This window comes from Hydra viridissima, unplaced genomic scaffold (genome assembly GCF_058129835.1).
Source record: "Hydra viridissima isolate aposymbiotic clone 2 unplaced genomic scaffold, HvirCarnegie_v1 scaffold_4, whole genome shotgun sequence".
In the NCBI taxonomy this organism is placed as follows: Eukaryota; Metazoa; Cnidaria; class Hydrozoa; order Anthoathecata; family Hydridae; genus Hydra; species Hydra viridissima.
In genome coordinates this window covers 9,898,713-9,912,117 of record NW_028324303.1, presented here as the reverse complement: position 1 = coordinate 9,912,117, position 13,405 = coordinate 9,898,713, and the positions used below count along the sequence as shown (strand labels likewise).

At 29.8% G+C, this 13,405-nt stretch overlaps 2 protein-coding genes across 2 annotated transcripts; one reads left to right on the top strand and one right to left on the bottom strand.

Annotated features, from left to right (window-relative positions):
• Positions 1–363: 363 nt before the first annotated feature.
• Positions 364–927, bottom strand: LOC149889796 (uncharacterized). The gene has a single exon (XM_090085182.1). It carries the CDS (start codon positions 925–927, stop codon positions 364–366), a length of 564 nt encoding a protein of 187 aa, XP_089941308.1.
• Positions 928–4,652: 3,725 nt separating this feature from the next.
• LOC145182990 (proteasome subunit beta type-4-like) lies at positions 4,653–11,485 on the top strand. Its single transcript, XM_090085989.1, has 9 exons — positions 4,653–4,833; positions 5,294–5,370; positions 5,922–6,051; positions 6,278–6,361; positions 6,460–6,522; positions 6,605–6,686; positions 6,815–6,931; positions 10,452–10,540; positions 11,384–11,485. The coding sequence occupies exons 1-9, from the start codon at positions 4,709–4,711 to the stop codon at positions 11,394–11,396; spliced, it is 780 nt and encodes a 259-aa protein (XP_089942115.1). The 5' UTR covers positions 4,653–4,708; the 3' UTR covers positions 11,397–11,485.
• The last annotated feature ends 1,920 nt before the right edge of the window (positions 11,486–13,405 follow it).

Sequence of the window (13,405 nt, the reverse complement as noted above, 5' to 3'; positions counted from 1 at the left end):
TTACACTCTAATTCAACTGGAAAAGTTTACTGTTGCAGATTATTTGAAGCAATAGCAATATCTAATATTTTTATTAATAGTTGCAACGATTGGAACTATGCTTATGTAATTACACAGCATGATAACTTTTCTCAACATCAAGAAAATACCAAACTTTATGCAAATCGACTAATTTAATTTTACAAAAATATTAACTATTACAAAACAAATTTTCAACGAATAGAAGTTATTAAAGTTTTTAGCATTTAACGAGTGATGCGGAAGTTATCGGACAAAATAAAAACGTCAATAACTTATTTATAAATAAAAAACAAACTATTATATTTTTTTTAAATAAAGCATTTATCTTTTAATAAAAATATATTATTTTTTATATGAAAAAACACCACCATCTGCAATTGATCTCAATTTTGCTCTGACGTCTTTCATATGCGACTGTAAAAAGTTTAAATCAATTTCTTGTAGTTTTAGTTTAATGCGATCAATCAAAACTTGCTCTGTTGAAGCTTGCCAATCTCCCTCGTAAACCTTCTGTGCCAAATGTCCCCAAAAATTTTCAATTGGTAGTGCTTGAGGCGCGTTTGGGGGATTGGATTCTTTATCAACGTAATAGACATATTGGTCCATCCAATTTAGAGAATCTTTAGAATAATGAGAACTTGCTAAATCTGGCCAAAATAAATAGTTAAAGTCTCCATGATACTTGTGAATAAATGGAAGAAGTCGTTTTTCTAAACATTTAGTAATATAGATTGATGAATTGATCGCTACAGCCTTGGAAGTGCGAAACAATAGCTCGGACATACCACGGTCAGATATGGCTATCCACATTAATAATTTTTTTGGAAATTTCTCTTTTCCTATAAAACGAACACTTTCTGGGCATGTCTTTTTGTTGTTTGTGTAGTATCCAGAATTTCCAGGCATGTTGTCCCCTGCCAAACAAAAGTATTTTTCGTCATCGATGACTAGAAGCGATGTTCACTAGTTTCCTGCTTCTTTTCTTTGCCTTTATTTGTTGTTCTATAGTGTATTTTGGAGTCTTTTCACGTTTTCTATATTTAATATTCATTTTTTTTTAACTGACGACCAATTGTCGATTGATTTACACCGAATTTAATGCCTATTTTTCTCTGACTGACCCCTTTTCGATTGTTGACAAGTCTCGTTAATTCGGCTTTCTTTTCTCTAGTCCAGGATGTCGGACGACCAGGGTGCTTTCTATCAGAAAACGATTGAACAGTTTCAAATCTTTTTAGGTTATCTTATATTGTACTTCGAGCAAATCCTTTCTTTTCAAAATGATTTACGATTTTTTTTTTTTTTATATTAGGTTTATTTACAAAAAACATTTTTAGTCGCTTTCGAAAAGATTCTCGTTCAGCTGCATTTAACCTCATTTTAAATAATTGTGTTTCAAATAATAAAGTTTATATTTTATAGAACGTTTATGCCTACGCATAAAACCACAAAAACTAATTATTATACTCAAATAATGAAATAAGGATTTGTCCGATAACTTCCGTATCACCCGTTAGAGGATTTGCTCTTAATGTTGATAATCAAATCGTTGGGACATAGTAGGAATTCAAGTAGAGAGATTCATAAGTTTTATTGAGAATGCTGGACATAAATCCGAAGAGATGGAAAAAATGTGTAATGAGAATGTTTACAGATGACAGAGGTCAATTATATGACAATTCATGTCAGGAGTTTATCGTGAACTTCTGACAAGAATAAAATCAACAAATATTTTGGCTATTTACAGGGGTTGGAAAAAACAATGGAAACACCTTCAAAAACAAACAAGTTTATTATAATAAAGGATAGGACTTCTTTCGGCTGTAAATGCAAATTAAGTCCAGCGAGGTACTGCCTCCTACAAACCTTGAATGTTTTCTCGTGGAATTTTTGTCCGTTTTTCTATCAAAACTGTCTCTAGTTCTTTTAGATTTCGGTGGTGGATATCAACTTCTTAAATTATTTTCTAGCATGCATCACAAATGTTCAATAATATTAAAATCAGACGATTGTGTTCGCCAGATAAGATGAGTTTCTTCTTCATAATGTTCATTATGCCATTCTGAGATTACTTTAGTGGTGTGGATTGGGGCTTTGTCATCCTGGAATATTGCGTTGCCTTCCGGGAACAGTTCTAAGATGATTAGATGGATTTGATCCAATTGAGCTAGCTGATTTCCACGATATTACTCCTGGATCATCACAGATCCTCCTCCGTATTTCACAGAAGGCAGTTGTGTTTATATGTATCTTTAGGCTACCTCCAAAGTAAGTTCGACCTTAGGTCGAGAATAATGTAAATGACAATTCATTTGAGATTATTACATTTTCCCACTACTCTATGGACCAGTTCTGATGATTTTTACACTACTCTAAATGTTTTCTAACGTTTGTTGTTGAGAGCAAAGGTTTCCGGATAGCAGCCCTTCCATAGAATCTGGCATTATGAAGCTCCCGATAGACAGTTTTTGTAGAAACTAAATTTTTGAGGTTCTTGGTGACAATTGGAGTTACAGCAAGACGGTCCCTATCAGAAAGATTTTTTTTCATTTAGGAATTGCACTTTGATTACGATGTTTTAGTGTGCTTTTCAAATGCTTTCATTACTTTCGAGACTGTACCTCTTGACACATTTAGAATATGGGCTAATTTGGTCACTCTTGCTCCTGCTATACAGCTACCAACCATTTTGTCTCTTTTGAAATTGGATAAGTCTGCCATGTCCAAGCAAGATTATTTTGATAAACCAATTTCATCTGAAAAAAATATATATTACTTAGAAACATAGATAACTTACATTAGAAATAAATGATAAAAATAAAAATATAACGGTCATTGACGGCTTTACGTACACTTGAATATCATGTTACTATTATTAGTGCTGTTTCCATTTTTGTCCAACCCCTGTATGCATCATGTGCTACACATGTTTTGAATTTGACTAGTAAATGCGCTGCAGAAGCTTGTACGGAAGCCACAAATTTAATTCTGCTTTGTTTAAATATATATAATATTTGTATTGCTTCAACGTCGTCATTTAAAAAACATTAAAACCACAAAAAACATTTAGCCATATTCAAATATCTGCACGGGCAAAACAAATCTAATTTATCTTTCTCAATCCAATTAAGGTCTATTTTCTTTACTCAAATTGATTAAGGAAAGTGAGTAGCATATTAATTACATTAAGCTCAGACTAAAAATGTGCTACTAAGCGAACTTGCCTTAGGCTAATCGGGTGCGGCTCAGGATTTAAAGCACAAGATAATATCGATTGTAGACAAACAACCAAATGCTTATTCACCAATACATTTGATGTAAGACACATGCAAAAGTTCTTGTAGCAGCAATTCTGAAGTACAGATGGGTGAAGAACTCATAAAATAAGACTTTTAAGATCTCACTATCAGATGTGAGATCCTTAAACTTTACAGCTGCTTTCCTTGGTTTCCAATGAATTGGAGAAAATTTTTCTGGGACCATATATTTTGAAGCGACAGGAAATGGGTTGATTGAAACATTAGATTTCAGCATTTTACCAGCAAATTTGCAGCTTATCAAAATTTATGGATTGAGTTAAGGCTTTCAAAGATCTGATGGCAATTTAAAAGAGATCAACATATAAGTAAGATCAAAATATCCAACATTACCGAAACAATCTTTGTGCACTTTGTGCAGCAGCTGTACCAATCGCCATCTGAAACCATTCAAAGATAAAAAGATTTTCTGTTTATATAAAAAGTTTTTTTGTATAAATTCTTTTTAATACCCTGACCTTCCTTACAAGTCCATACAAAGCCATTTTTCTTAACTATCCTGATCAAGGCAAATAACCTCACGTAGACCTAGAAGTACTGCAATCTTTTCGTATGGTTTATGCACAGAATTTTGGATTAATATGTCGTGAATGTGAATTGTTTTGTGATCAAGTCAGCTGAACTGGGACATTTTTTATGTCTTCTGCCTCTAGGCGTTGTGCAGTTTTAAGTATTTAAACCAAGATTTGTTCCATTTTGACAAATTTGAAAGCCTAACTCTAAAGCAATAAGTAAGACTTTGAATAAAACCAAATATACTGAAAGTGTTTTTGGTATTTTGAGTGACTACAATTTATAAATTTATTTAACAACAAAAGTTATCGTCTATTGCGTATTGTGTATTAGAAATGATGACAACCGTATGTTCTTCTGGTGTGAGAAATAAGGCAGGGTTTGAGTGAAGAGGATTCGCCCCAATAAATGCTGTAAATCATCAAGTTAATGGTATTGATTGCTACCTTAAAAAAATTTCTAAGCGCCCCAATTCTGTCCGACACCCAGAAACATTTTGGAATTTAGTTATTCTTAAACTCACCAAATTGCGCAATGCACTTTTCTTGTCTTTTGTATTTTACGGCTAAAGTGATGCCTCTGCTGTAAACTTTGTCTTGAGCAATAAAAACCACTTTTCAAGGACACAAATAAGATTTTTGAGCTTTCCAGTTTTAAAGTTGGTATATATGAGGACTTTGGTTAATTTCTTTTTTTCTTCTTCTTCTTCTTAAATCGGAAAAGATACAATCGTAGTTTTTTAAAAAAAAAAAAACATCTCAGTTTTAAAAAAAATCGGTGACGGATACAAAATAATGAAAACTTGAACACTAAACAACCTCTTGTTTGTCAGCGGAAAAAAAAAAAAAAAAAAGAAAATGGCGTTTGCAGATACCTTTCTTCCTGCTCCAGGAAAAGTGGATATATTTAGAAGCAGTTATCCTTCAGTCTATTCTCCTTTGTGTACATCTACTCACTCCCACGATGAATTGAAAAGAACAATGTATTACATTGTTTGTTTATAAAATTGCAATAATGATACGTACCAACAAAGAAGGCACTTTTTGAAGTGCCTTCTTCAAAAATAGAAGTCTTTTAAGTTCTATTTAAAGACTTAATGATTATAGTTTTTAATTGCTACTAAGGTTTTAACAAAATGCCTAAAAATTGTTACTTATGTCATTTTCTTAAGTTGATATTTCAAAAAATATATATTTATCTATAGGAAGATTTTACCCTAAAAATCAGATATTTTTTAATATGGTGTTCTATTTTTCAAACAATTAAGTTGAAGTTACTTGCTGTTGGTGCATATTATTCCCTGTACACACACACACACGCACACTCACACACACACACACACACATACACACACACACACACATACACACACACACACATATACACACATTATATTATATTATATTATATTATATTATATTATATTATATTATATTATATAGGTCTCCAATTGTTACAGGAACTTCAGTTTTAGCAATTAAGTTTGATGGAGGAGTTGCTATTGCTGCAGATATGTTAGGTATGCACTTTTTACTTAACTATAAAGAAATCCAGTGTAGATAAAACAGGTGAAAAAAACAGTATCTGATAGCATTTACTGTGCTGATTAAAATTCTTCTGTATTGAGTAATCTAGTACCCATGGAAGATGACTTCTATTGGGTTTAATGTTCATGATTGGATAATTATTTTTAGGTATACCTGATTGTATGTGTATAAATTATACATTTATGTATAATTTATACACATACAATCAGGTATACCTAAAAATATGTATGTGTAATAATTATTACATTTCTAACAAGAAAAGTAATAAAATCTTAACACAGACTAAAAACCTTAAATTGGCTTAACTTTGCTACATAGCAAAATGAACAAGGTAGGCCTACTTCCAAATGGATACCCTTACATTTAAATCCTCACCTCTAAAACTTGATTTATAAACAAATATGAATCTAGGGAGTTTATTGTTAGTTCCAGGAGTTTAACTTGGTAATTTACCTTATTAGATCTTTATGGTTTTTGAAAAATTATATTTACTTTAATTCTATATTAGTTTTGTTTTATTAAGGATCATATGGATCACTAGCTAAGTATACTGGAATTTCTCGCATAACCAAAGTGAATTCCAACACTGTGATTGCTGCTTCTGGTGACTTTGCTGACTACCAACAAATAACTGAATATCTTGATAGAATGATGTATATTTCTTATTTGCTTTCCTTAAGTTTATGAAAAATAAATAATTTTTCCATAAATCTAAATAGCTAAATAAATCTTTTAAAACAAGGTTTGTTTAAAAAAATTTTTCAAATGAAGTTAAATGTTAAAAAAAAAAAATGTTAAATTTTATTATTTTTTTATGTCAATAAAAAAGAAGTTTTTTTTTTTTTTTAAATCCTTGTAAAATGTAATGTAAAAATGTAGGATTGAAAATGACATTGAAGATGATGGTCATGGATATACACCTCAGTCAATATTCTCTTTCCTACGTCTGCTCATGTATCAAAAGTTGGTATTTTTCTTAATGAATTTTAATATAATTTATTTTGTCATAATTTTGTTTTACTTTCACTTTCTATAAAGTTTTAAATAATTATATTTTTTAGGCGATCTAAGTTTGAACCTTTATGGAATACTTTAGTTATTGGTGGATCTCATAATGGATCATCGTAAGTTATTTGCTTTTTTCTTTTTCTTTTATGCTCTTTTAATATTAGATGGGATCAAAACTTGACATTCTTACTATTTTAGTTTCTTAGGTTATGTAGATAAATTAGGTGTTGCTTATGAAGATAGTTCAATTGCAACTGGTTATGGTGCATATATTGCTAGAGTAGGCCTGTTATTTAGATAAAATTATTCTTTTTATGTGTTATATGTGTTATTACAAATGTTCTAAATATTACATTGTGTTTTTTTATTTTTATATCAACCTCTTCTTATAATTGTTGTATTATTCAGCCGCTGATGAGAAAGGCACAGGAGCTCAATCCTAATATGACAAGATTAGATGCAGTAAAACTTCTTATAAACTGTCTAAAAGTTATGTTTTATAGAGATGCAAGGTCAATAAATAAGGTGAATATCTTAGTTTTCTCTCTCACTTTTTTAAATTTAATTTATAATTTACTGAAATAAAATGCAGAAATAACTGAATAAATTTTGCATGACATTTTTTTGTATTAAATAATAATATAATCAAGACGTTGACTGTATCTTTTTGCATAACTTTATTTTGGTAATGGTTTTAAATTATACAAAACTATGAATATGTTTTAAAATATTAAAAGTTATTTCTTTTTTAAAGTAGTTGAATAATATCTTTAATAGGCTAAAATAAACCAAATACTTTTTTAAATTTAGTTATTTTAGAGATATGAGAAGCAAATTGGAAAACTATTTAGTCAAATAGGTCAACTATCAAGTTAAACTATTTTACTGTAAGTTTAATCATAGTGGAAGTAATTAGGGGATACCGGGTTGGTTGTCTGGTTGTCACACTTTTTACATTTTATACTGCTCAGCTTTTATTTTTCATCAAATCAATGCCAAACTTTGCACAAAAGTAGTTTAACTATTTCCGGTAACTATTAGAATATTTTTATGATATTGAGTGAAATATTTTTTGCTGTAAAATCATTTATCAACGACCTCTTCCGTGTGACAACCAACTCCACCCATGGGGTTGGTTGTCACATACTATGGGGCTGGTTGTCACATTTCTTGGTATGTTTTAATTATATTTAAAACTGGTACCAATAAATTTTGTTTGTATTATACCAAGAATAAATCTGAATAATCTGGGGGAAAAAAGGCTATATACTGACACAAAGAAAATACTATACATCGAAAAATGTTTTTTTTTTTAATATAACTAAAAACAGATATATATATATATATATATATATATATATATATATATATATATATATATATATATATATATATATATATATATATATATATATATATATATACACATTTAATATAACTCTATAAATAGATGCATAGATACTGTTCATCTTTAGATGAATTTAAGACTGTAGAAGTTATTTTCTTGGCAAAATTTGACTTTATCAATTCTTTTTACTTCCATTCATAAATGATTTACGATTCTTATTAACATTTTTTAAACTAGTTTTCTTCCTTTTATAATTAGCTACCTGATTATCTGTTATCTGAATAGATTCTTTAAACCTTTTATTTGCTGATTCTGGTTATATTGAATTTGGTTCACAGTTTTTTAAATTTAAATCAGGCTGTAAACAAGGTGGGTCATGGCAATCAGTTACATAATTAGGACAATATTCAATGTCAGTAAAAATATCAGGATTTAATGGGTAAATACCTGTTGCAGCAAAACCACTTAAAATATTGTGGGGAGATACAGCCTTCGGAAATGCAATGTTTACTATTTTTGGAATATCATATATTGTAATGGTTTTTCCTGGATTCATTACCAACCATGATGTCATAACAGTATTATATAGTTTTTATATAGTTTTTGAGGGGACTGTAATTTATATAGTTTTTGAGGGGACTGTAAACTGCCCTGTCCAAGGGCTGCAACTTATGCGTGCAGTGCGGTGGAAAGGTAACCATTACTATTCCTTTTTTTTTTGCCACATCTAAACCTTTAATACTAAGATGGGTTTCATGATTGTCAAGCAACAATAAACAAGATTTTTCTTTAGTGCATTTTGTATTGCCTACAAAATTTTGTAGATATTTTACAAAGTTTTCTTCTTTCATCCAACCACTTGCATTGGTATCTCCTGCACTTCCTGTTGGTGCTCCTATTAGGAAATGGTTTTTAAAGTTTTTACGAGGAAAAATAAAAAAAGGTGGAATGCTATTTTCAATAGCATTTATTGTGCATGCTAATGTTACCAGAGTTCCTCTTTCAGCTGACGTGATGGCTCCTACTTGTTTTAATCCTTTTTTGGCAACAACTTTTTTAGGTCTTTGCACAGTATTTACAGCAGTGTCGTCCATGTTCCAAATGTCATTTGGTGAGAACAAGTAGTTTTGCATACAGTGTTGCTAAAAAATAATTGCTACAAAATAATGCAACATTCTGCTTATTGAAATTTACATCTTTAATAGCAAACATAATGACATCTCCAGAAGTATAACCTTTTTTATAAAATTTTTCTTATAAAATTTTTAATTTTTCTTATAATATATTTTGTGACATGCAACCCCTTCTATGTAAGTTGCAAGACACCTGTAAATTTACCTAAAAGCAAGTGAATTTCATGAGAATTTTTGTGGATTAAGTTACTCAAATGAATAAAAAAAAATTTTAAAAATGTACATTCAAAGCACAATAAAATAATTTTCGTTTGGTAAAAGAAAATTTCCAAGTGAGCAAAATTTAACTTTTTCATATCAAAAACCTATAAAAACAAATAACTTGTTTTCTACACATTAAAAAAAGCTGAAAATTACAGTGAAAATGTTTTTTTTATATAACATTTTGATTGTATGATTTTAAAGTTCTAAATCTTATCTACATTTCCTGTAATAAACTTTGTGACAACCAACCCTGCCTGACAACCAACCCTGCTCTCCCCTACTTTTTACAAAAAATGCAATTTATTTTACCGTGAAACAGCATCTTTTTTGTTTTGTGTTCTGTAAATTTCAAATTTATTGAAATAAGCTTTTTTCAATTTGGTGTAGCAATAGCTATGTAGTTCTTTATGCATCAAATTTCCAAAACTAATGGTTAAAAGCCAGTATGTGAGCAGTTTTTTCTCATAAAGGGCAGGTTAAGCATATTGCTGAAAATTGTTTTTAAAAACTAAAATACTGCTTTAAGGCATCAAAAGCCTGAATAATTTGAGTTAAAATTTAAAAAGAGAGAATGTCTTCAATTCCTCTCTAACTCACCCTCAATCCATGTTGTGGGGTTGTGGACTTTAATATCTTTAAACATGTTTCCAATGAAGAGTGGTACAAAATACCACAAGATTTTTTTTTTTTTTTTAATTTGTACCATTCCCAGACAAATAGCTACTGTCAGACCAAAAAATATTTTAAATATTTTATGATTTAATTTAATTATACTTAATAAGTGCCCAATTAGAGTATATATTTTTGCCCAATTAGAGTCTTTAAAATTGTTTTTTTACTTCACCATTTTATATTTTGTGAAAAATAAAAAATGCTCTAATGCATTGTTATGTTTTTCAATATTTACAACATTTAATAATCTTTTTTTCCATTACAATCTTTTCATTCTTAAATTGTACATCCCTGTTTCTCAGTGAAATGAATTGTATTGAAGTGTAAAGTGTTTCTTTGTAAATTCACAGAACAAAGGCTCAACATGTCAAATCAATTACAAGTCTTTTTTGTATGTTGAAAATGATTATAGTTAAATGACTGGGCACCTGCTTATAGTCAAATATGTCATTTGTTATTCTGTTCATGTGTTAAAGCTTGAAAGTTAAATTATTAAAAATTTACCTCTATCTTTACTTTGTGGCTACATACTGTATTTGTATTTCCAAACTTTACAGTTACATCTTTATATTTCTAAATTATTAATTCAAAAAATAGTTAATGTTTTCCTTTTTTTTTTTTATTTAAGTTTGAAATATCAATAATTACAGAGGAAGGTGTTACTACAGAATCAAACATGACTTTTGAAACAAACTGGGAAATTGCACACTTGGTGAAGTAAGTAACTTAATCTTCATTTGATGATTTGTGTTAAGTAAGACCAAAGTAAGATGTTATTACTATCTATTAACCCTTTACTGAAGACCAAAATAAATGTGCAAAAAAGATTTTTTGTTTTGCAAAAGTGAGTTAATGTCAGTGTTTTAAAGTAATTTCTGAAACAAAATTTTTTGTCAGCAATTAAAAAATAAGCTTGGTTGCCATTTGGCATATATGAACAGTTAGGGAAAATCCAAAGGAAGTATTAAAAGCTTTGGAAAAACAAATATATATACGTTTGTAGCTAAAAAAAAAAAAGTCGTAACAAACTAACTTTACTAAAATATTAATTTTAATAAGAACCCTTATTTTTTAACAAAAATGTCTCACTCAAAGCATGAGCTTATTTTAAATGTTTCAAAGGGTTGCATGATCAGAAAATACTTTTTTTCAAAACAACTATGACCGAACTTGATATAAGGCTTCAAAGAGTTGAAAAATATTTTTTTCCTTTGAGCAATTCCTACTATAAGTTTGTGATTGCCATATGGTAACTCTGGACAGTAAAGGGTTAACTGAACATTTTAAATAAGTTTGCAAGGCATCTTTTAATGTCGACATTAAAATAATAATTTTTTCACTTTGATTTCGCTTTTTAAAGATGGTCAACTTTTTATTTTGTTTTCTAAAGATGGTCAAAAATCTGAAAATGAAAAAATTAAAACATCTTCAACATGAAAAATGTTGATTAGTATGTTTTAATATTTGTCATAGTAACTAGTCTTAGCTTATACTTTGTGTTTTTTAGTTAAACTATTTACTGGGTTGTTTTTTTAATAAGTTGAACTATTTTTACTTCAGAGGTTATGAGTGATTTGACTTGAAAAGGATTGGGAAGAAAATTGTAAAGAAAAACTCGTTGTACTTTTGTTAAGCATTTTAAGAAAATATCTATTAGCTAAATGCTTTTTCAGTTCTTGTAATCGAATGCAAACGGGTTAATTTGGTTAATAGGCATAAAATATGTAGTTAAAATTGACATAGTGAGATGAAACGTTATTTACACAGAGTTCAAATGATCAAAAGTATTAGTGGTAAAATTAAATACTTATCCTTCATTCACAACAGTTATATTTACAACTTGCCCACAATTCTGTATTCGATGAAGAATTAAGAACATAAATTTTTTTAACCGTCCGAGCAGTAACCGGGTATTCATTTCAGTTTCCAAGGTAGAATTTGTTAACATCCTCGTTGTCAGTTATTAACTATCAAACTCTATACCTCCTCCGTTCAATGACCGGGTGCTCACTTAGATTATATAAAGCCGGGTTTATACACAATTATAAGACTGTTTATTATAAGTAATTTTTTTTTTTAGTTTTATTTAAACGCATTGCCATAAAAAGTAACAAAGAAATTATTTCACATATTCCTCATGTCGTGGTTGAAACACCATGCTCATCACAAATAGGGAAGTCATATCAAAAATAATTTTCGAGTTTTACGACGTTTTTTAAATTCTCTGGTGAGACAAACATGGTATACCCCAGTAATCTTCCGGTTGAATCGAGTTGTGCGTGAGATCTAGAAGATTTAGATGCTGTTGGTTGCACATATGGATTTATAGCTCGACCAAAAAAACTTTCAGTTGCCACTTGTAGCAAAATGCCTCATGATTTGTAGATTGTGCAAACGATTTTTGACGAACGGAGTACACAGCTTTCTACCCAGTTGCCGATAAAATAATTGTCGTTCATATGATTTTTTTGGAAACACTTCATTATTCTCATGATAAAAGATATATGCTGCAAGGCAGGTACATCGAGAATGTTATAAAAAAATGCTAAAGGCATCTTTGACTTCTCGGGTGATTTAAGGCCAGTCTGAGAAAATTTCGTTTTTTCTTTCGTGTTTTTTTTAATTAAACGCGTGTGACGTGTTTTCACCTCGCGGGATTGATCGCGTTAAGTATACCGTTATCAAAGGCCGACATTGTTTTTACAGAAACAGCCGACAATAGATAAAAATATACATCTATCAAATCTATACATTCATATTTAACAAAAAATAGTACTTTATTTTTATTTTTGTTTCGCTTGAAACAGCTGCAAAATAATTAAAAATCTAAAGTTTCATGTCGAATAAAATGTAAATTTGATCACATGGTTTCACCCGACAAAAAAAATCTTAGTTACTCATCAATTTTTTTGCTCAAAGTGCCGTTAGCTATGATTGCTTATTTTAGTCGTGTTAGGGAAGACGCCGGAAGGTTATAAAAAACGTCGGATTTTCTAATCGTACCACAAATCACTAATTGTACAAGTGGATAATAATAATTATCGAAGTGTACTAGACTGAACATTACTGGAAAAGGTGTGCATAGAGATCATTTTGTTTATTTTTAAAGATATTGTTCTTTTTCAGAAAAGACAAAATCCATCACAACCCATAACGCCGTAAAAAATTAATATTTTAATTTTTAACAGCTTTTGCCTGGTAACGTTCATTTTAGTGAATTGTTTGCCAAAATAAGTTATGCTCAAAAGAAATGTTTAATGGTGCAACCGAACACTCATAAAAGCGAGACATGCCTTAAATCACCCGAGTTATTCTTTTCATAGTATTACTAAACATTTCATTCAATGTGTCAACACCAGCCTTTGACCAGTTATAAAATTCAATGATTTCTGGTTTTTTCTTTACACCATCACCATTCTTTGCTACCTGATGCATTGGTAATAGCATAATCACTGCTTTTTTTTTGGGCACAGCTGTACATGGTTACTTTTTCATGAAAACCAAAACGGTGGATAGTTCTTATCGAGTTTTTAATGCAGTTATTGCTGGTGGAATGCAAATCTTTTTTTTCTTTAAAATGCC

What these genes read in the sequence shown, in the direction of transcription:
- LOC145182990 (XM_090085989.1), top strand. Translation starts at nt 4,709, where the DNA reads ATGGCGTTTGCAGATACCTTTCTTCCTGCTCCAGGAAAAGTGGATATA. An exon ending in ATGGTGCATATATTGCTAGA is followed by an intron (nt 6,687 to 6,814) that starts GTAGGCCTGTTA and finishes TGTATTATTCAG; the next exon opens with CCGCTGATGAGAAAGGCACA. An exon ending in ATGCAAGGTCAATAAATAAG is followed by an intron (nt 6,932 to 10,451) that starts GTGAATATCTTA and finishes TTTTTATTTAAG; the next exon opens with TTTGAAATATCAATAATTAC.
- LOC149889796 (XM_090085182.1), bottom strand. Translation starts at nt 927, where the DNA reads ATGCCTGGAAATTCTGGATACTACACAAACAACAAAAAGACATGCCCA.